Source organism: Ornithodoros turicata, chromosome 3, assembly GCF_037126465.1.
Source record: "Ornithodoros turicata isolate Travis chromosome 3, ASM3712646v1, whole genome shotgun sequence".
Classification (NCBI taxonomy): domain Eukaryota; kingdom Metazoa; phylum Arthropoda; class Arachnida; order Ixodida; family Argasidae; genus Ornithodoros; species Ornithodoros turicata.
In genome coordinates, this window is record NC_088203.1 from 21,049,160 (window position 1) to 21,072,915 (window position 23,756).

General features: G+C 46.7%; 2 protein-coding genes and 1 long non-coding RNA gene across 3 annotated transcripts in view; all 3 read left to right on the forward strand.

Moving 5' to 3' along the window:
* The first annotated feature begins 1,477 nt into the window (after window positions 1-1,477).
* On the forward strand, window positions 1,478-15,651 carry LOC135388273 (uncharacterized). The gene is made up of 7 exons (XM_064617703.1): window positions 1,478-1,640; window positions 6,433-6,525; window positions 7,683-7,709; window positions 7,793-8,173; window positions 8,903-8,974; window positions 15,277-15,387; window positions 15,457-15,651. Exons 4-7 carry the CDS (start codon window positions 8,089-8,091, stop codon window positions 15,552-15,554), a joined length of 366 nt encoding a protein of 121 aa, XP_064473773.1. The 5' UTR covers window positions 1,478-1,640; window positions 6,433-6,525; window positions 7,683-7,709; window positions 7,793-8,088; the 3' UTR covers window positions 15,555-15,651.
* LOC135388272 (uncharacterized) overlaps window positions 15,465-23,756 on the forward strand; it is a 363,678-nt gene continuing 355,386 nt past the window's right edge. Inside the window, exon 1 of the mRNA XM_064617701.1 lies at window positions 15,465-15,469. The gene's annotated coding sequence lies outside the window, so the exon portion shown is untranslated. The remainder of the gene's footprint in view (window positions 15,470-23,756) is intronic.
* Window positions 21,639-23,740, forward strand: LOC135390013 (uncharacterized). The gene is made up of 3 exons (XR_010421662.1): window positions 21,639-22,259; window positions 22,458-22,653; window positions 22,849-23,740. It is a non-coding gene; the product is annotated as an uncharacterized LOC135390013 (long non-coding RNA).

A 23,756-nucleotide genomic window follows, 5' to 3' on the forward strand; every position in this document is an offset into this window, starting at 1 on the left:
AATTCGCATGTTGAAATTTTACGTAACATCTGCGTGAAATTCATGTTCGCAATTCTCAACGTGGATTTTACATTCTGTCAACCATGTGTGTTGACTGGGCACGCAGGCTGTTCTGATAGACTTTCTAAAACAGTTGCCGCACAGGCTCTTCTGATACGCTTTCTAACGCTGAGCTGCCACACAGGCTGTTCTGATACACTTTCTAAAACAGTTGCCGCACAGGCTCTGATACACTCCCTAACACTGAGTTGCCACACAGGCTCTTCTGATACGCTTTCTAACACTGAGTTGTCACACAGGCTCTTCTGATACACTTTCTAACCAGACTGCCACACAGGCTGTTACAAATATAAAACAACTTGAAAGCCAGTCTTATCTGAGGGCCAGGAAGTTTTCCTAGTTGGGGTCGCCGATGTCGTCTTGATGTTCTTTTGCACTCCTCGATGCCTTGCGGTCACACTTCACCACACTCCACAAGCCGGAACACACTTTGAGGTAGTTATACTTTGAATATATGTCTAACGTTACATGGCTTACTCCCGCGTCCAAAATACTTCCCCGGCAGATTGCCGTTTAGACCTCTCCTCTAAAAGTCCCAATGTGTATCTCTCTCTCTGCCAAGATGACGGTTGCCTTAAATAGCATTTCGACAGACAAAATACACAACGAAAAGAAAACAATCTTTTAATTGAAAACACCTGTCCATCTGCACCTGTACTCTTCCTGTCTCCCCCAAAATCCCGTTTGCTAAGCTTTCGCATAGTCTAGCCAGAAGCGTCCACAGCTCTCCCGAGAAATTCATGGCTGAGGTGACTTTCACCCTTTTGTTCCTGTGAGACAGGCAGATGTCTTCCAAGGGTGTCTTGACTGCTACTAATCCGGGAAGAGCATCCACACAGTACTTCTTAGCTGAATTGGTAGAGCCCTGGACCAGCAATCCAGAAGATGTGGGTTCGAGTCTTACAGCTGGCTAACCTTTTCAGTGACTTTCATCTTTCATCGTTAATTTCTTAGGCATATTGAGGCTTTGTATGCGTTTGTCCCTTCTATGTTGTTCCAGCCTCAGAACATCAGTTCTTTCATGTTGCGACATTGTTCGTTGCAGACAACTTGTCTCCCCTACCTCTGAAACCGTGAACTCCATTAGGGAGGACTTCGTTGCAAAGAAGAAAAAAAAAAGTTGGAAAGGCTTAAACATCTCAATCATAATCCACATGATTGACGCACCTGTGACAACTTGGAGACGCTATCTGACGACGTGCCCTAAACGCGTTATTTAATATCCAGTGCAATCAATTATGTTCCCTTAATCTTCCTTCCCAGCTTGCAAAAAGAGAGAAAAAAAGCGCTTAATATTTAAAACAATCTTCATGTCGGCGCTTGGAGAGCCCTCACATGACACTCACATGGGCAAATTTTATTGATAGTTTTCTCATGACGTAATGACACGAGGTATTGTTGGAATTACAGCTACAAGGCACTGTGATACTGGGGTTGAGAAGGAAGAGGAAGCAATATTTTTTTGTCCTCTTGACTTCGGACGTTTGAAGAAGAACGAGGCGCATTGCACGAACACCGTTTATACCAAGCAGAAGCAGAACATCGAGCGTGCGTTTTCTCAACTCTTCCCAACGAAATGTGTAAGCAAACTCAAATATTGCCGTTAACTCCTATCAGCAATCAGCAAGGCAATCAGCATATGACATCAGTATCGCTTCTTCTGACATTTCCCACCGCGTTATCTGATGGGGAGAAATTGCATGCACTCTACGTGTGAATCTCGTCTGGATGCTCTAAATATCAGAATGCAGGACAGGCTAGGCCATTGTCTCCTATATATTATAAATTCTATAAAGGCTATGGCTAGGCCAGGCTATACAAGGTGTCGCTACCGGCGCATGGGCGTTCAATTAAAGGGGCCGTAAACAGGTACAAAAGGTGCACATTTCTTTGTGTTATATTATTAGAACTTAGTCAGTGAAAACTCCTTGCAATTGCTAACGCTCAAAAACAAAAGGCGCTTGCATACGGATGAAATATTCACTGCACTCTTTCGCATTTTAGCTCCGTCCCGCGCTCGAACTCTACGTCATTTTGACGTAGCGCTTTCCCCACCAATTACGATTGAGTGTTCCACGTATGATTTTATTTCAAGTGCGGAATTGGACTAGATGAACGTGAATCATCTTCTATTCAAAATCTAAACAGTTACAGCCTCAAACTGAGAAAGAAATGCGTTTAATTTAGGTATCATACGCGCACTACGTTTTCTGGACAGTAGCACGCAGCACACCAGCTGCGTGAATGAATATTCGGGACTACAGTTCCGGAATCTTAGGTAGGTGCGCGATGGAACATCTTCGTCATCTTCGAATGGTTCCGACAACTGGGCTGCCGTACTTTGATTTGATCCACGCGGCATCGCGTCACCAGCTCGCGTGGTACAGTGGATAGCGTGCTGGCCATGTCACGTCGTGACTGGGAGGAACCCGGGTTCGAATCGCGTCATGTGATAGCAGCCCCGCTGTTGACGTTTGCGCCAGCCGGAGATGCTGAAGATGTCATGACGTTGAATTTCGGAACCACGAAGCGCAAAACGTCGTTTCACACAAACAAACTGAGCGCTCCGACTCACAGCTGATAACGAACTATGTTTATTGGCTGGTAATTTGAAACGTCATGTGCGCAGCTGGGCCGCCCTATTGGACGGCAAAATGCTACGTAGCCATGTGACGTATGCGTTGTGGAGAGAGGCTCGCTGGTTACTCATCTTTGAAAACAGTTATACGGGTTAATGAGCTGGCACAAGCCGAACGAAATGTATATTTGGGTATTATGAGCTGCGTTCTTTCATGGGGTATCATTATTTCAGAAATGTTTGGTGGCCTGTTTACGGCCCCTTTAAGCAAGCTATCCGCATTGCCGATTTCGTTGTAACCATGTACTCAGCCATATGCACTAATAGACCAGGGGCCCTATCATCGTCAAAACTAATCGACGGCGATTACTTCATGTCGCAAGCTGTAGGGCGGGGCTGCCAGGAAATGCTCGGCCCTTCGATCCCGCCCGTTTCAATGGGAATTCATTCCTGGTTTTCCTTCGCAGTCACTAGGCCCTAATCTCGGACCGTGGTCCTACGTCATTTTAACGTAACAATGACGTAAAATATTAGTTTCAGAGCTTAAAAGTAATGTAGCGAAAGGGGGTCGATTACTTTGAGCGGTGACGGGTTTAGTGATGAGTCCGCATGTGCACTTTCATTTATTGTGTTATATAAAGTCTCTATGTGCTCGTCACAACAAAAAATACGTATCTTTCTTCGTTTTTCTTTAATAATGACAGAAAGCACCGCTGCACAACGTGGTGGGCGGTGGTGGTGAAAGGGCTTGCCGTTGTCGGCCTCACGTATGTGGGCAACGTCACGACTGACGCCCTGGGGAAATGTGCGTCCTCGGCCGACTTCTAGGGGAACTGTGCCGACAAGTGTCTGAAAGCGTCTCAGGAAAACCCAGGAAAAACCCCAGACAGCACAGCCGGCACCGGGATTCGAACCCGGGTACCTCCCAGTCTCGACGTGACATGGCTAGCACGCTAACCACTGAGCCACGGGAGCTGGTGCTGCACAACGTGCTTCACCTAGTAACACAATTTCTCTGCGCGGATCGCCGCCTGGTATGCCTGAAAGTGGCGCGCTTTTCGAAGCGTCGTCAGAGCCGTCGTACAATCAATGTTCTTGCAACATCGCGGTGAGCACACAAAAAACTCATCGATCAAAGATCACTGTTGGTTGAGTAAACCTATCAACACCCATTTGCGGTACCATTACCACCCCTACAGCTTACGAGCAAAAGAAGCATACTGAAATGCGACCTATCATTTCGCGTATTTTGCACACGAACACACAGAAAAATATAAAAGAAGATCATAGATAAAGCTCAAGATTTAAAGCACGAACCGATTTCTCATAAAAGCGTTTACGCCACACTCTCCGTTCGATCCTTTGCATGATCCTTTGCGGTTGTCATTTTGTCGTCCGCCGTCGGCGCCATCTCACGGCCACATACCACAATTATATATGCCAAGTACAATCACGTTGTCACACAACCATTGCCGTCTTGCACACCTGTACGTCATGAAAAATGACAAACAGCAAAAACTGAAATTTCGAGCGGCTTTTTCGCACATTTTCCCCGAAATTCATTTTTACGCCGGTAGAGTTTTCCGTTTCCAACACCACAGAACCGAAGCAACAATGCAGGGCGGGCATATGACAGGTGTGGCCTTCGGGTTATCAGGAGAGGAAACACCGATAACGCAGGTCGCATTGCACGATAACACGCACCAATGACGGAACAGATTTAAAGTAATCGACGTCGATTACTTTGACGAGGATAGAGCCCTAGTTCGAAATGGGCCGGCCAGTCGACGAATAAACAGCAAACGGTTTATTAAACTACTTGGTAGCAAAATCACAAGAGTGATAGCTCTCTGAACACAACTGAGTCCAAAGAATGAATGCTCCAGCCTAGAGCGCACAAGCATTTAAGCGTCGCGCCGAAAAGGCTAGACACAGCACGTGCGTTTGCCAGAGAGCAGACGATGTGTCTTGAAGCTTCTTGCTTCTTCTTCAGCACGCACCGGGATGAGATATACCGTTTCGTGCCTGCCCTGGAAGTTTCTCGAAGGGTGATTCGTGGCAATAGGATGAAAGGCTCAGACGTATGTTTCCCGCAATCTGAGAACAATAGTGATATCTATTTGACAATCTTGTGTTTTTGAGTGTTCAATTGGCGTTTATCGTTGAAACCGAACACCCCAAAGATTTGGCGATGCCTGTTTGCCCCCATCCTTTTGTTGAGGCTGAAAACGAGGGATCCTATTTTTAACTTGTGTTCCTTTTAAGAAAGGTCGGTGTGCAGTTTACATCATGTGCACTCCAGTTTACTGTATGGCAAAAGTACGAGGGGTGTTCAAGTCAAACTGGGACTTTGTCTCCTGAGTGTACAAATGGCTCTCGCTACTTCTTTTTCGTCATTTTCACACGCGACAGGCCTCCGCGTTCACAACGTCGTGGTCCAAAGTTTGTGCATAACAGAAGACACGTGCTGGACAAGATAGCCAACAACGAGGTGAGCGCGCACACAGAACAGCGAATTTTCATGAAGTTTCTCGTGAATGAAAGCGTAAAGTCATCTGAAATTTAAAGAAGACTCCAGGCTCAGTATGGCAACGATACACTTAGCCGCAGCAAAGCGTTTGAGTGGTGCAAACGGCTCCGAGACGGCCGTACATCAGTGCAGGACGATCCCGGCCGGGGCGGCTCAGAGTTCCTCAGAACATCCAAGTTGTGGAGCGCGAGATCCTCAAGGAACCACAGATAACATGTCTCGAAGTGGCTCGGAAGACGGACCTTTCTGTGGGAACGTTGAACACTATCATTCATGAACACATTCAGTTTCGGAAAGTTAGTGCCCGTTGGGTCCCGAGGCAGCTCTCCGCGTTTGACCGGCAGAGAAGACTGCAAATCTCCCAAGAGCTCAGGTACCGTTTCGACACTGAAGGACAGCCGTTTCTTGATCGGATCATCACGTGCGATGAAATGTGGGTGCAGCATTTCATTCCTGAGTCTAAACGCGCATCAAAACAGTGGAAGCATCCGGGCGCGCCAGCTCCCAAGAAGTTCCGAAGCACCCCGTCTGCAGGTAAGGCCATTGCCACGGTTTTCTGGGACAAGGCTGGCATCGTTCATGCTGATTTTCTGCCCAGTGCACCATCAATAGTGCATACTACTGCCAGGTTCTCAGGGATGTGCATAAGCTTTGGGGTCATCACAAAGGAATCCTCCTCCTACAGCACGATCACACCCGCATACCGCGCACCTCTCGACACGCACCTTACAGGAACTGGGCTGGGAGTTGCTGCCACATCCCCTTTACAGTCCAGACCTCGCCCCCAGCGATGTCCATCTCTTCGGGCCACTGAAGGCGTTCCTTGGGGGCCGCCACTTCAGCTGCGACGACGAAGTCAAGAATGCGGTCCGATCATGGCTGCTTCCCGCCCGTAAGGATTTCTACGCTGCTGGCATCCAAGCCCTCGTGAAACGCTGGGACAAGTACATTAGTGCAGCTGGAGATTACGTTCAAAAATAAAACTAATTTCTCGCCTGTAAGTTCATTTTACTTATGCGATAAATGAAAAGTCCCGGTTTGACTTGAACTCCCCTCGTACATCTTTCCACAGGAGAATCTACTGAAGGCCCTACCTTATCATAACGATATAACAATAAACGTTGATGATGATATGAGATATTGATATCGATTTAGGTATTGAAATATATACCACACTATAGATATCGATATAGATATCCAACGATGTTTGATATTGTATGGCAATGACATGGGACAAAAGACTAATTTCCCATTTCACATTTAGCCGCTGCAATTACGAGGACGGCGTCATCGCCCATACTTGCCGTTAGCGATGCTACCGCAACAGGGAATTTGGAGCGGACCAGTGCCAGCACTAGTAAGGAAATCTCTCTATGCTTCTCCTTTCCTCTGTTTCGCTATAGTATCTACCTATGGTGTTCTGAACAGTATTGATGAGGTTCAAGAACCGTCTAGCCGTGCATTACTTCCGCTACTGTAGTCAGTGTTTGATTATGTTTGTGGAACTGCACACCATCGATTGTTGCGATACCGGACCACAACCACGCCAATGCCATTTAAGCGATCTCGTCATCCCTGTCACAGGGCAAATTTAATGTCATTCCGGGCGAATGATATTCGCACTGAATGACATTCGTTTTGTGTCACACGGTGAAATCAAATGGCAATATCTGCGAATTACATTGGCCCAGAGTGGATTCGTCAGCGTGGATTCGCCCAGCTCGCGTATTCGTGGAACTCATTCGCTTTTCCTTCTCGCACCGACAGCGCACCCTCGCAGTGGAGAGGTATCAAAACAGCAAACCGTTCGAAGAAGTGAAAGACGAATGAAAAGTTGCATTCCAATATTTTATTACGAATTTGATAACTTTTGACGCGAAGGAAGCGAGGCTAAAAACTGTTCGGAGAACTACCCTCGTTCCCAGTCGTCACGTTGCCAGGTGCGGTGCAGATAGGCTTCTTAGTTGCCTTTGCTTGTGGTACTTAACCAGCTAGGTGTCTTGGAAAAGGCAACGATTCTGTGAAATAATCTGATGCTTCGCTAGCTTCGAGCAAAGCAAATAGAAACATCACTAATGTACCTGTATAATGCTTCATGTGTTCGACCCTGGGTCTTAAATATCGACACTGACATCATTTCCGAATGACATTCTGTTCCTTCGTGTAGCTCGATACAAGACAAACGAATGACATTCAGTATGATTGCCATTCGTTGGGAATGTCATTCGGTTTGCCGTGTGAGAGGTGTATTAGCTGGAATGGCTACGGCGAAAAATTTCACCCGGAAAACCGGTTTCGAGCGCCTACTCGAACGCGTCAGCAGCCCCTTGATATTTGACGGGGACGGCAACGTGGCAATCACAGCGCGGCACGCGTGTCGAGCTGGAACCGCATGGGGCCTATTGCAGGACGGCCTTCGCACTGGCGGTTTCACGCCGTGAAATACGCCCCACGCGGTTCCACCTTTTCGGTGAAGACTGCAGCGTACAGTAATTTTGTTCGTATTTTCTACAGCATCACTTGGGTGGACCGGCGATGTGGGTAAGTCATTCACGATGTACTCTTCTCGTGTTCACTTCAAAGAAAGATATAAATATATTTTATTTTCCTCCTTTCTTTTTTAGAGGACAGGTAAGAACACCCGCAAGTTTCTAGTCGTAGTCGCTAATATCAGGGCAGATATTCAGACAACGCTCCTTCGTCATTCGTCTGCAAGATTTCTCGTCGTGATCGTATTCAGACAGCTTACGTACATATCATGCAAACGTGGAGGCATCGAAACGCCAAATCCATCAGCGTCGTCATCATTACCAAAACCTGAACCACAGAAAGCGGTCAATTCGTCCTGCATTGTTTTGCGCTTTTCCAGCTGACACAAGTTTATCATTCTGAATTCAGGCCTACAACGAAGACCAAGGTAATGGCAACCTTGGTGTGCGGGTTCGCTGTCGCCTTAGTGATAACTTTGGGCGTCGCTGGCGTCCTGAGCATGCAGAAGGATGAAGGTACGTACGTACCCCGTAATAGAATCTATAGCCGATACCCGGTTCACGTGGGGAGTTCTCGGTGATAATCGAAACCGATATGTATGGAATGCAGGCCTGGCGCAAACAAGTGTGCAGCGTATCAGCTTTGCAAAGAGCATTGGATCCAATGCTCTCCGAGAAGTTGGCTCGTTGCAAAATGTAGACAAAATGTCAAACCTAACGTTAATGTAGTGATATAGATGCCCTTATAAGTATACATTAGAAGTTATAAAAAAAAGGCTTGTAGCACTATGAATACTTTGTTTTCAATGATTATTTGTATGAAGACATGTATTATGCACAAGTATAGTTTATTAGTATAGTACCTACAAGTGCACGTCCTGTGCTTGCAGGGTGTTACCCCTAATTTATTTTGTAATCAGCCCCTACCCCGATGTTTTTGGAGCTGTAGATTTCTTAATAAATAAATTCGGGATCATTGTTGAGTCTATGATTTCCTTCCAACCCATTCTCAGAAGTTGCCCGTAGAAGCCGTCTATACTAACTTCAACTATATCTTCGCCATCTCAATACAATTCAGCTAGATGGCATTGTCCTTGCACAGGATTTTAAGTGGTTAATTCGATTCCTTCGGGATGGAGTCACATGTACTGAGAACCTGCGTGGTTTTGCTCTTGGATGGTGATTATCTCCGTTGAATAGAACATTTATCTCACTTGTCTACGAAATGTCTCTGTTATGTTCCAGTGGCGAACGCCAGGGCTCTGGAGGAGTCTGAGGACAACGAAGGAACCGAAACGGACGTACCTTATGGGCCGCGTGAGTTTCCATATGAATGCACCTTATCGATTGGCAAAATGCGGTTTGGTCACTTGGAAGAATAATGAACCTACATGTGCTGCTGCACAACGAAACCGAAAGGCTGGGCTATGAGTAACATTTGCTTCGTAGACAAAAATTTGCTAAATACTATATCTCGGATCCTGACAGGGACAGTTATGGATGCTGTATCTCTGCGCCTCTTGGTGGTTGAAACACACGGTATGGTGACACAGTAGTAAAGTCAACGTGACAGAGGTTTGTATAGAGTCACTAAATAAGCTTCTTCTCAGACTATCCGCGCCACGGTAGCCACGTGCACGCGCAGTTCAGGCGCATTTTAGCGGACAATGCCATCTATCGTGCGCAGGTGAAATGTTCCTTTCTTTTGCAAGCAGCTCATCAAGGCTGACGGCCGTGAGTTCACCTTGGCATCCTCTGGACACTCTGGTTGATAATACATGGATTATCGCACAACAATCATACGAGGTTCTCTATCCCACAGCGAGCATTATGTTAGCTGTCCCGGATCCTCAACTCGGGATGGTATCGGTGTGGTGTGGAAACAAGATGGTGCTCCTGTTTTCCCTTGGACCTCAGTATCGATACTCTGAAGCGAAGCTTATTTAGCGACTCTAGGTTTGCAAAATGTACGCGAACAAAACTGTGCTGCGATCGTTCGGCAATGCTGGCACTGAATTCTTGTAATCGTTGTTAGTGTGATGCGATGACGTGAGAGGGATAGGGTGGTCTAGATATTTGTCGTCCTCATCGACTGTATCGATAGTATCGGGGCTTTTCCGAATCAATATCCGTGATGTTTAAGAAAAATCGATATGTTATCCTATGGCAATAAATATTGATATTTTGTTGCGAACATCGATGCACATCTGTGAGCATCTACACGCATACCGAGAAAATAATTATACATGTCGGTAGAACATATCTATTTAGCGATATCCAAAGTTACCATATTTTTGCACTTCGCGATTTGCCGAGGACTCGATTCCCTGTACTGCATTCTCTCAACACCCGAACCAGTATCGGAAACAGCAGTGTCGGATAATGATGCCTGGCTATGACGGACACAGGTCGACTCTAACTTGCCTGAATTTACGAATCTCGATTGCCTCAGTGTGTGCGGCTTTTGGTACAAAATTCCAACTTGCGGTGGCATGCCAACAGCTATAGTAGTGCGGATTAGTAGGAAGCGTGGACACGGGCATCCAACCGGAACCAAGGGTTCTTAGTAGCATATCAAATGGTTACACAACAGTTTTTCAGCTTGCACCAATGCATCAGTCGTGTTCGTTATGCTGCGCACTGTCTGCGCACCATCCAGAAGAAATGGCTGTCTGCGGAAGCGACACTTGAAGGACGTCTGGAGTCAGTATTTCAGCTGGGCAGCATTCACGAGGCCCCTTTCTGCACAGTTTCTTTTAAATCCTGGGGGCATACCACGTCAGAAGCTGCGAATCACTTGTGTACATTATATGTACTCAAAGCTGCTTTCCAGAACAATAACGTGCGCTCGGTGTTTCGTGGAAGCCTTTTCTCACACGAGGATCAGGAGCGGAAAGGAAACAGAAAAGAAATTCTGGGAGTAACGAAAACGGCTTCTTCGAACATCGCCACGTTTCGTCCCACTTGACAAGTTGTGTGCGACAAGAATCATTTGGTAACTCCATCTCACCCGACATAGTTTACACACCCAGGCCTAAAGTGTTTAGAAGGAACCACGCCCTCAGAACAGAACTTCACCGCATAACACGTTCTCCACCAACCACTGTCACGAATGATAGGGTTATCGCATATCTGGCTCGAAGAGTGATAAGGACCTACGCTTTTTTGTAGGAATTATCATATATCCAAATTGCTACAAAAAGGCGTAAGCCCCCTCGGTCAACCCTAATTCGTAACCCTGTCATTCGTGGCTGTGGTTGGCGGACAACATGCTATGCGGTGAAGTTCTGTTCTGAGAGTGGACGTCGTGCAGCAAAGTGTGCTACCAAGCATCAAACGCGGGAAAAGTCCATGCGATGAGACGACACAGGATTTCTTAAACCGCGTCCTAGAAGTTGAGGTTCTAACTGCGTTTTAAAGCTAGAAGAAGCAAGGAAGCGACATTTAAGGTAGATCGAAACTTTTTCGTTCACGAAACAGTCCACCAGGAACTCCAATGCACAATGATGTCCGTGCGCGATGGGTCGTCATAGCCGTGAAAGCAGCCACCGACCCGGCCTGATCTCATCGCGTGACGTCAGCAGAATCCGGGGTTGCTCTTGTTCAACCGCAAGTTCGTCCACTACTGCTCCGTTTACTCCGGGCCATTGTGTGACAGGTGTATCCCGTTTGAAACCGTTAAAATTGGACTTTCAAAAATAAACGCGTAATCAGCGCACGAAAATAACCGCTGAAATATCCCCGCGTAAATAAAAACTCTAACGAAACCACGGTTAGGAATATATCGTTGAAAATAAATCGTTTCAGAATCCCCCCAAATCCACCCTACGGTTGCTACAGTTTTCTCGTATGGCCGCGAGCGAAATGGACAATCCGCTTCGAGAAATGGTCCCGAAGTAGGTCAATTTCATTGGGCTTGTATGGGCATCATTATACTTCGTACTTGGATACCTCGTACACGAAACAACCGTGCTCCACTTGAACGTCCGACTAGGGTGAACTAAGGACACCTGCAGGAACGAATGGGCACTTGGGTGGTTACAGTAATAAATCTTTAAGAGTAAATCCTTTAAGAAAAACGCTTTCAAAATATATTGTTTTACAATAAACCGCGTAAAATTCCCCGAAAAGGAATCGACAGCACAAAAATCTCCGCCCAAAAATAATCGCTCAGGAACCCCCCTTAAAAATATATCGTTACAAATAAACTGTTTAAAAATATATCACTAGAAATAAACTGTTTAAAAATATATCGTTAAAAATAAACTGTTCCAAAATATATCCTGTAGTCCAACGACAGCGGAGTGATAGATGTGTTTCCCTGCGCAGAAAATAGCAGTAAGACGTGGCTGACATTGGTGGTTTTTGCCCTTGTTAGCACTCACCCTCTACGCGCCATATTTGTTCTGTGTGTGTGTTGTTGCTATATGTTTTCCTTTCGGGTGTAGAAAAGCCTATGCATTATATGCATGTCCCGCGTTATTTAGCTTGAAAAAGCATCGGCGGGAACTGTGGCAGTGCAGTTCGTTCGTGTGTGCTGAGTTCGCTTTACACTGACGTTGAAGATAAGTATACGCTTGCTTCGCGTACGAAGTATGGAAGTCCGATGTACGAAGTATACTCGTGGCAGGAGTCCAATTAAATTCGCCGACTTTGGGACTATTTGTCGAAGCGGATTGTCTATTTCACTCGCGACCATACTACGTGACAGTAGCAACCGTATGGTTGATTTTTTGGGAATTCTGAAACGATTTATTTTTAACGGCATATTCTTAACCGATGATCCCTTACGTTTTTATTTACACGGGGATATTTGAGCGATTATTTTTGTTCGTTGATCTTTAAGCATGGCAGACATGACAGTCCAGACATAGGTAGGGGGTGAGTGCTAACAACGGCAAAAACACCAATGTACAAGCTACATCGTACCGCTATCCTCTGCGTTGAAATACATAAGGATTACTCCGCTGTCGTATTCGACTACAGGATATATTTTGAAGCAGTTTATTTTTAAGGATATATTCTTAACGGTTCATTCTTAACGATATATTTTGCAATGATATATTTTTCATTGTCGATTCTTGAACGATTGTTGTTTGGGCGAGGATTTTTGCGCGGTTGATTCCTTATTGGGGAATTTTACGCAGTTTATTGTGGTGTGTTCGCGGTAATGTTTATTGAAAGAGTATTTCTTAAAGGATTTAGTCTTGAAGGTTTATTAGTGTAACCCCCGATTGCGACTTTCCTAATAGGCTGCCGCAATGGGACTTCGACCGTCGCGAAGTGACATCGGCTTCTCTCCTTCACTACACGCCTTTTTAAATGATTGGAGGGTTTCTAGCCAGAGGTCTCTTTCGCGCTCTACGGAACAGCCGTGCTCGTCGTTCGTTCACAAGATGTCATGTAATGTGTGGGAGCCTATTCTCACTCTCGGGGGCAAAGCCCGTCCATTCGACTCCCGTGGAAAGCGAGGCACAAATGCAGGGTGTAGTTCCATATCGGGACCACTCGTTTTTAAAAATTAGTGAAACGGCTAGGAAAGTGAATATTGCATAGAAGTGGAAGAAGATCATATACTGAATCTAAAAATGTAAGAATTATAAAATTCTGTGGACTACAAGTATTTTTATATGCATTTGAACAACCCCATCTGATTCACTTTTAGCGCAGGAGAAACACGGGAATGCTAAGCCTAACGGGTTCGAAACTTGCCGTTTTGCGAAAGGTAGGGCCGTTGAAATGGGCCAAATCACCTCACTTTAGTGAGGTTAGTTTAAGTTAGGTTCTACAGATTGGGGGGGGGGGTCTGGGGGGGCGCCCCCACCCCCTAAGCACGCACTAGGCGGTGCGGGCCTCGAGACTGTGCCTCGGGTTAGGTCAGTAAGGTCCCCAGCCAAGATGGCGGATCGCCATCAAGAAACCGGCGATAAAATTCAATTTTTATACGGTTTACGCAGTATACGAGGGTCATCCCTGTTTAATTTCGTTACTAATTACTTCCTCTTTCACGTAAAAGCGTTTGATTTTTGTTTTTTATTAGGTTTTCTTTAAAAAAAGCCAGTGGTCCCGATACGGAACTACATCCCAAATGCAAACACAAGATATACTTAACAACCGCTGCTTTAATGACTCACATCTTACAGTGTCTTTTCTTCTCCGCTTCCACGTTCACACTGACCACACAAACCCCTCGTCGTTCTCCTTTTTTACCCCCAAGTCTCTCACTACCTCCTAGTCGTCCCGCAACGTCCAAACTTCTTCCTCTACTTCGCCCCACACTTCCCCCACCGCAAAACGTTGAACACAAACTTGAAACTTGAAATGTTGAAACTTGAATGTTGAAACTTTAGAATGTCTAGAGGTCGTCGTCATCGAACTCCAGGACCACGTCGTCCCCAGGGTTCGGTAGGGAGGAAGGCCTTAAGAGGTCGGGCCTGTGCCTCCTCAATGTCTCTAGCGCTGAGGCCACGTCCCCGCTGTTGGACTGTTGCCTAGCTCGGTGAAGCGGTCCTTGTCGATGTGTTCGACGGTGCAGCTCAGGGACTTGACACAGAGGACACAGAAGTCTCTTTTCCTCCGTAGTCAGCGGAATCGGGGGGTCATTGAGGTGTCGGTCTGTCAACAACAGGCCTCTGAAAGGTTGAGGCACTTTCGCCGGGTCGTCGGTGCGAAGCGGGCGCGGTCGAGAGGTCCAGCGAGAGCGGGAGGCCCATGATACCGGTCTGTCTCCCGCTACGACGGTCCATGTAGCCACTGACCGGTGAGTTGGTGGCTCGGATCGGCTCGGTACAGCTTGCCGGAGCCCCAAAAAGGACAAAAATTTATTGAGGGATATGTCACTGCTGCTTTAAAGTGCCACTACAGGTTATATATCATGTCTTCAAAATCCTATCTAATTTACGTCATCGCAAACAAGACGAATCGCACTGTATTTTCCAAAATAATTGGGGATCTGAAACTATCGTAAAATAAATTTCTACTACGTTGTCAGACTTCCATCCGACTCGGGGGTTTGAAGGCCTTTGTCAGTGGAACGAGAGCGGAGACAGCCAACACACAGAGGCATGATAACCATCTAACCGTTTATTCACACAAGCGTTATCTGCTTGAAGTACAACGTCCCACCAAGCCACCAAAAACGTCCATGAGATTCCACAAGGTTCCGGACTGCTGTGTCCGAACTGTCCAGTACGTGAAAGGCCCATGCACGGGCACTTCATAGCTGATTTCCCGTCACAGTTTACACAATTTCCGCTGTCCACTTGACAACGTTGCTCCTCCACTGTCGACTTCCGTCTCCTCATGTGCTAGCTGAGTCTTGGAATGCTGTGGAGAGCTGAGAGCGAAAGGGCGCATGCAACTGTTGTTAGGAGGCAGAGGAACAGGGCCTGTTGGAGAAGCCGAAACCATGAAGTTTTGCGGGTTGTTATCGAAAATTCGTAGACACGAGCAATGTTGACTGACGATGTTCACATTTAGTGAATCATTGAACCAGGTTTAGAAAATGCGAACTGAAAGAATGATCACTTCCTTTTAGCGCGCAGTGGCAATTTAACCGTGAAACGAGGAAATATTGTGATATTCCATCAGGACGTTTTCACCGCGTACATTTTCTGCAGTTCCTACGAAGGAACCACAGGCTACAATTCACGCAACCTGGAATGAGACGGTGGCGTCTACGGAGGACGGCACCACAATTACCCAGGCTGCGACTGGATCGCTGCGGTCAGGTGAGTAATCCTGTGGTGCCATGTGGAACTTCGGGAGCCTTCGACTTTTCAAGTTGTGTTTTCTTTCAGAAGTGACAGTCCAGCAGCGAATCGAGTATCAAAGCGGCGGAAATGAGTCGCTGCAATTAAATACCACAGAAGAAACCGGGAAGCAACGGGATACCTGAGACAAAGTCCAGAGTCAGATTGCAAAATTGAGCTCGAATACTGCACAGTTTGCAACGCGCAAACTTACGCGTACGATTCTATAAATAGTGTACTGTACTGAATGCGAGAAGAATTATTTTATGCAGGACAGCATCAAGCGGCACATACACTGGGCAATATGCTCCACGGCGTGAACACTTGCTACGGCTTCCGCCCGGCAATCAATCAAGACAGGTTCCAGAACTCTGATACCATCCATTTGTGCCTGTCTCGGATTATAAATTGCATACCTTTTCATAGAGAAAGGGCAAACGTAGGTTTATACCTTTTAAGACTCACGAGAATCTATTGCTTGGTGGGCGGGATGTGGGCTGTAGAGCGTCGGTGGGCTGGGTATGGCCAGGGACCAAACAATTTTGTGAGAAATCCGTCAAAAAAGCATAATATGTGTCCCATAGAAAGCGCATGCGGACGAAATGCACGTATGCCATCTGAAGGTAACAGCTGTAGGGTGCGCTTTCAAGATGTAAAGGCTGACCAGCATGGAGCGATTTTTGCACGCGAAAACGCGACGCACGACAAACTCCGTCGCCTTCGCGTTTAAAGATACTCCCGCATGCAACGAGCGAAAAGCTTGTACGGCGTGCTCCCATGCAGTGTTACACGAACGAAGGCACTTCAGTGTGCAGCGATGATCGCTAAAGTAACAGACGCATATTTGTAGTGATTTGTAATTGATACGCAATGTGTCACTTGCGACTAATGCGGTCTCGAGAAGCTTGACTAATGTGCCTGTCGGTGTGTGCTGAGTTGAGAGGAGGCAATCAGCAGGACTTCTGTACCTAGGTGGCGTTGGTACTGACGGGGCGGCGGAGATGCGCTTCTACTTCCACCACCGCCCGCTCACGACTTCGCGTAGCGTGTCGCCAAGTGAGTGCTGGCCCTAGCTCTCCTTTATATCACCGAAGATTTTAGTAAAACAAATACGTTACTGTACCGAGGAACACAAACTATCATTGCGGTTGAAGCTTTCATTTCCGTTTCAAGCGTCATTTGCAATATGAGTCAGTTGCTTGAGTTATAATACAGAATTGGTTTAAATAACTGATTTTGACCGCGTCTTAAGCCATTATTAAATGGCTTCCTTTTAGTTGGTCATGTTGAAATGGCTGCGAATTTGCGTTTAGTACGCTGTCGTGCGATAGAAGCCGTGCTCACCACGCAAATACATCATGTAAATATATCAGTGAAAAATATCGTTCCAAATTCAAACTCAATCGCCTCATCACAAAGGAGGTAAATATTGTAAGAAACGTGGAAGGTGCATATTAAAAAACAGGGCAAATAAATCATATGGCAACAGCATATTGTGGTTTACGCCCTCATCATTCGATATTGCCTGCTTCCAATCTGCTTTCTCTTAATTCTTTGTCACATCTGGTTGAGGTTGGCCTTGTAATCCACCCAAAGCAACAGTGGCTGAGCTGGAGTCCTGATGTGATAATTACACGGAAGAGACTGTGCCAGCATAATTGTCGTCGAGCTAGCACAGAACAGTTATGTGCCCTACCGTGAATATGTGGCCCCAATATTTGTTGCTTAAAGGTCAGCTACGCCGATTTCCTGATGTGTTAAAACAGTTGTGATATTCAGAACGAGCACGTCCAACTGCCCCCGAAACGTACCTTCGTTTCTGAATTTTGTCTTCCTATTACGAAAATTAATTAATCAAAGAAAACTAAACAAGCCATGGGCGCAACCATTTTTGTGACGTCAATGGGAAAAACCTGCTCCATCTACGTAGATAAAGAATCGTGCTCCTGATTGGATGAAAGCTGAGGCTTCTCCGACTTCCCTGGCGGCTTCTCCTGTTTGCAACGAAATCCAGTTATGGCGGCCGGCTACGATGAGCGTTTCGTCCGAGGTAGTCTCGAGAACTGTTGAACGATGGAAATAACAACTGCGAACTCACCTCAGGAACATGTTAGACGTGAAATTGTAATTCTGTGCTCGAGAACTTCGCTGTTCAACCGTTCAGCTACTATCCACGTCGACCCGTTTGCTGCTTTTACTGCAAGTGCAGGAATGGGAGCGATTGAGCGACAACGTGAAACTTGGTGGTCGTTTGAGCATATACCTGCAGAGGACTGGTCTTCAAAGAAGACCGTATTTCTGCCCGTTTGCACATCGTGCGATTGCCAGGCTTGTTACACGAGATACGTATGTTGTGCAGCATCATTGCGTGCAGCGTGACCGCAATGAACGACTTAGGAATGTATCGTGACCATTCGAACTGCATTCGTTCAACCATTCGTTGGTCATATGAGCGGTCTATATATGACTGGTCATTGAGTTACCCCGCACAAAAAGTGTTGGATGTAGTTTTGTAGTGTGTTGTATCTCGTAGAGCGCATCGCGACATGTAGATCGAGAACCCTTATGCGTGTTTTTTGCATGTTTACTTGAGTGTGCGCATTGCTCTGTACCATACAGGCCATGTTTCATTCATAATAGTTTCGCAAATAAGCACGTGCGGATCGATCATCTCATACTGCTTTTGAGTTCGGCATAGTGTCTTCAAATAAGGGTATGTGCATCCTGTTTGCTGGGCCCAATAGATGTTATTAAGGGTAATGCAACATTTCCCACTTCTTGAACCATGCTAACATTGCCAGAATAAGGAACATTACACTCACACTGTGTCTTCCACACTCAGTTGTCTCGCGATGTAAACCCCCAATTATTATATTGTGTACTCCACATGTTCAACGAGGCAGCACTTCCCATACCCTAATTTTTTTAAACATGTGCTTAAAATTGCACAACATCCACTCAAGTAACTTTGCCACCAAATTAGTCAGTGACAAAAGTATATGTACTTTATCACAAATTTAATAACCTTGGTGGAAATGGTTGATGCTGTCCTCTGCCCTGTACGGTGCACTTTGTAGCAAAAATCAAACAGAGTCCAAATGTTTTCCTTGTCCACAAATGCCCTGTCAAAGCTCAAAGACTCTTATAAAAAAGGGGAATCCAGGGCTTGCTTGTCGAGAGAAACAAATATGAAACTGCAGCGCTCAACGTAAATAACTGCATGCTCAGCAACTAAGGCTGGTCATGGCGAATACCTAATATTTCTAGATTAAAAGGGAAAAAAAAAGGAGCACTACGGCGTATTAAGGTTGCTTCAAAAGTATAACACCACAAGATTTGTGAGAGTCAGTTGGTGTATTTAGTTATGTTGGTCCCCTCCTGCACCAATTTTTAATAAGGATTAATTGCGTTGCTACCAAGCAGGACCTAAGCCTGACCTACGATCTAATAATAATAATAGTATATCTATGACCTATATGGACCTTCAACACTAGCTTGGTCTAGGTTTCACACGTGGCTTCGAATGAAATTCGAAGTTGCTCTGTGGAGCTGACAGGAGACTTGCAGAGTAGAGAATTTGTTTATTTATATTTTCCAAAGAACATGTAAAAAACAATGTGCTGTACAAACTGTATTCAAACAAATACAAATATACTGTGTTTTAGCCATGTGCATGTTAGCATATTACAGGTGACCGATGACACACAATGGGCGTCAAGAGCGAGATCGCAAGTATACTACCACTGCAGGCACTGTCCTGATATTCTAAGTCACCATTTGTCAGAAAGCAATCATCACGCACAACCTAAGGATCATATTGAGCTCCTTCCATTATTTTTTTATTGACAGCATGTTGGCTGCCATCCAGTTCATGAACGTGACCTTTATCGTTGAAAGAACTGAATAGTAAGCGAGCTAGTGATAGTGTCCATGATAGCGAGACCCGAACAGGAGACTGTGTATGCCCCTTCCTATCCCTCGTCTCATGATTTTTGCTATGGACCTTCATCATGTTTCCTTCCGGAAACTTCACATATTTCTATGTAGAATTGTGAAGGCACAGCCAGGCGCCGTTCGCAAATCACACAGTACTTTTCTTGAAACAAGAATCCATAGAAGGTACAGTCATCTTCAGCATTGCACGTATCTGTGGGACACGTTATTGACTTTGGAATGTCACAAACATGTCATGGAGGCCGCACATGGTTAGTGGTGTTGAACAGACAACTATTTGTCATATTTTAGGCACAAAAAGCATGCACGTTTTACATTATGCATCATATTCACGAGCTCGCTTGCTTCCTACCCGTTTTTTCATTGACAGAAAGCAGTTTTCGCACCTGTATGTTGTAGACAGATGTATCTCTACATACTTTGCCATGACACAAATATATGAAGCAACAAATGTACTCTCTACTTTATTATGGTTACTAGTCAACACTGCCAAGAATGTGCGAACACAGTCTTGTACCACCTACACTCTTCAAAATGACCTTCACACACAACGCATTGTAGGTCAACTATAGTCCAGAATAGGGAGTTTTAGTGCTCCTAACGAAATGCATCTCCACCGATATGTCTTCCGAAAAAGAAAAACGACTCAGTTGTCGGGACGAATATCGGTATCGTCGGATTCAGCATGTTTAGTACACAACCCCGAAATCCTCTCCGAAAAGTCTGCCGACCGATACAGGTGGCAGCCGTAACGTCACCTAGCGGCAGCAACGAGAACTCTTGGGGATGACAATGACAATTTTTCATCACAAACCACTACCAAAATGTTTCTCTTCGAGCGTTTTTGTTTGATATACAAGAACATAACATATTGCTTTGTTGCCTATTGACGAAGCAAACACTTTGTTGAAGGTGTTGAATTCGGAAACAATTTGTTAACAACTGACTCCAGCTGCGTATGAAATCGTGCTGGCAACTAAGGGTACCAGATGGTTGATACAGCTGATATTCTTTTCACGCAATGGCAAGCATATTAGAATATGTTGTTTTGCTGGATATCTTGTCCTGGGAAGAGATTGAAGATGCTTTGTTACATGAGAGTCTGGACGGCTGCCACAAGAGGCCAAACTCGGACGCGAGCCATTCTCAGATCTGGGGATTACACGAAGAGCGCGCGAAGCTGGAGTTCCGTTTCGAGAAGAAGGACATCGCTGCCTTTAGCATCGCGCTCCGTATTCCTGATAAAATGCGAACGCAACATGGGGTGACACTCACAGGAGAAGAGGCACCTTGCGTGACGCTCCGGAGATTGGCGTACCCAAATCGCTTGTGCGACCTGGAACTTTTATTTGGGCACCACCCCTCCACTTTGTCCCTGATCTCAAACGCGGTAGTTACCCACATTGACTCCACCTTTGGGCATTTGCTGTCAAACTTCGAGGGTCACAAGTGGCTCGGGCGACAACAGATGACGGATTTCAGCCAGTTGAGCTTCTATCCGATACAATGTAGCCTCCGTGTCATAAGTCTGCTAAGTGTGTTTACGCAACGCACTAGTGCCTGTTTCCACTTCATGGGCGTGAGAGCGTACTTCATGCTTGCACCGTTCATTAACGTGCATGGTACTGTAGTGCTACTAAACACTAACGAGACCAGGCAACAACATGGCGGTGGAATTGCCAGGTCAGAGCGAGAGCTCGGGCTGAGCGAGGCAAGACTATTTATTATTCGCGCCTTGATGTGATGGCGCTGGCAATGCCGGCACAGGGCCTCCCCCCTAGCCAAGCGCCGGAAGCTGGCGAATAGAAACGAGCTTGGGAGCCCAAGTGACTTGTCGGGGCGGTTTGGGAGACAGCCGAGGAGGCGACGGTGGGGGAAGAGTAGTTGGAGTAGTGAGCGGACAGCCTGCCGTGGAGGGTGAGTCGTACAGTAGCTCCACGGAGAAGGAGGGCGGCAACGGTGGTACAGCGTCGACGTATGCCGGCTTAAGCCGTTCTAAGGCAACAGTGTCCTCGTGGCCGTTCAGCTGAATGGTGTAGAAGTTGGGTGAACGGCGCAGCTCGAGGTGAGGGCCTGTGTAGGGCGTTTGCAGGGGCTTCCGTACAGCGTCACAGCGCACAAAGACGTGTGTGCAGGAGGCGAGGTCGGGATGCTGGAAGGCCGAGGACACACGCGAGGGCCGAGATGTTGCTGGACGAAGGGCGGCCATAGTACGGCGGAGCCGCGAAACGTAGTCAGCTGGTGAGAGAGCAGTGCTTCCTGGCAACGGGCAAATGAGATCTCCGGGGAGGCGTAGGGACGTGCCGTATACCATCTCGGCGACGGCGCAGCCTATGTCAGGTTTGAAAGTGGAACGGATCCCCAGGAGCGCGAGCGGTATGACTTCTGGCCATGGTGTTTCGGGCTTAGGCTGAAGCACTGCTGTCGGGGTCGGCGTGAAAATTTGTCGGCGGGTATGACGCTTACTTCCGCGCCCGTATCAACGAGGAAGCGCATCCCGGTGGTACGGTCAATGATGTGGAAAAGGCGGCTGCTGGTGGACTCGGGCGCGCTTGTCGTGGAAAGGGTTTTCGGCTGTCGCGACCACGAGCAAGGTAGGGGGCAGCGTTGTGCATCGGCGCCGAAACGGTGGTGGTAGCGACAAAGTCTGCTGGAGGTTCGGGAGCAGGAACGCGCAGGAACCGATGGGGAGTCTGCGCGATGGTCAGCGCGGCAGGAAGTTGATGATCTTGGCGGCATAAAAGGTTTGTGACCAGCTGGGTAAGGTGACGAACCTGCTGAGACAAGGCATAGGCGGAGCTTTCGAAGCTGACCTGGGAAACAGGCGGAGCGGGCAGTTCCGAGAAGCCGGAGGAATTGACGACTGCCATGTCCAGGTCCGTCAGGTATTATCCAAGGTATTGTTCGGGTCACCACTGTAGTGCTACTAAACACTAACGAGACCAGGCAACAACATGGCGGTGGAATTGCCAGGTCAGAGCGAGAGCTCGGGCTGAGCGAGGCAAGACTATTTATTATTCGCGCCTTGATGTGATGGCGCTGGCAATGCCGCCACAATACCCTATACATGTGCCATATCTAATGTTCTCTTATAGGCTGTCCGAAGCAAAGGAGCCCCACTCACAAACTGCTGGGGGTTCATTGATGGCACGGCACGTGCTATTTGCAGGCCTTCAGAAGACCAGAAGATTTACTTCTTTGGGCATAAGCGCTACCATGCATTAAAATATCAGTCTGTTATGTGTCCAAATGGGCTGATCGTGCGCCTGGATGGCCGCAAGCACGATGCTGGTATGTATATGACATTGGTATGCTGTTTCTGGCTTCAGTACACTCATTGTCAAATTCCAAGTTAAACCTGGTGGTTGTTGCTCCTCAAGCATTGTGGTACTGTCAGCGTGCTCTGATAAAACAGCAGCAACAAAGTACAATTATTCGACAATGATGCGCATCCTTCATATAAGTAACAGCCACGCTTTTTCACAGGCATCCTCCGAGCAAGTGGGCTATACGGTGATTTGGAGAAACTGATGGATCGGATGGAAGGCCACTACGTGTTATATGGGGACCCAGCGTACCCCATGCTGCACCTGCTACAACGGCCTTACGTCAGTGCGTCTGTCTCTCCTCAGCAGAAGGACTTTAACAAGGCAATGAGCACAGCGAGGCAGTGTGTTGAGTGGGGGTTCGGTAAAATAATAGCCGAATTCGCCTTTCTAGACTTCAAAAAAAAAATTAAAAGAAATTGAGGTTACAGCAAGTCGCAAAGATGTACAAGGCAGTTACCATCTTGTGTAACTGTCATACGTGCCTGTACGGCAGCCAGACAACCCAGTACTTTGGGGTGGCGCCACCAACACTAGAAGAATACCTTGTGCCTCGACAGTAGAGTATGTAACAGGTGCTGCACAATTTCATGGTGTGCAGGAAAGGTCATGACTGCTAGCCCTCAAATAACAAGGAACAAAGAGCCTCGACACACTCAGCAAACATTTACAACAAACGCACAAGCATTTATTTTGTGTATGTCAGCAATTAACTTGCACCACAATTACGTATGCTGTCCCGGTTCGCAGCACTTGGCACACCTCTGTGCGATGATGTGCCTTATCAGTGTTTCCATTGATTCTGCCTGACGCCTTTCAGAATCCCACCTGTTGCGTCACTCTTCCTCTGCCCTCTCCCTCTCCCACAATTTCTGTCGCCGTTCTTCCTCGAATTTTTCCCTCTCCAGTGCCAACTTTGCCTCTTCTAAGTGGAGTCTCTTCTCTTGCAATTGGAAGTTGTATCTTAGTTATACCTCTTCTCTTGCGGCCCTCTGACATAGGTACTCCAAACCTGGCCCACACCTTTTCCTTCGTCCTGTAAGAAAGTGGAAAGTGCCTCAGTTAGTA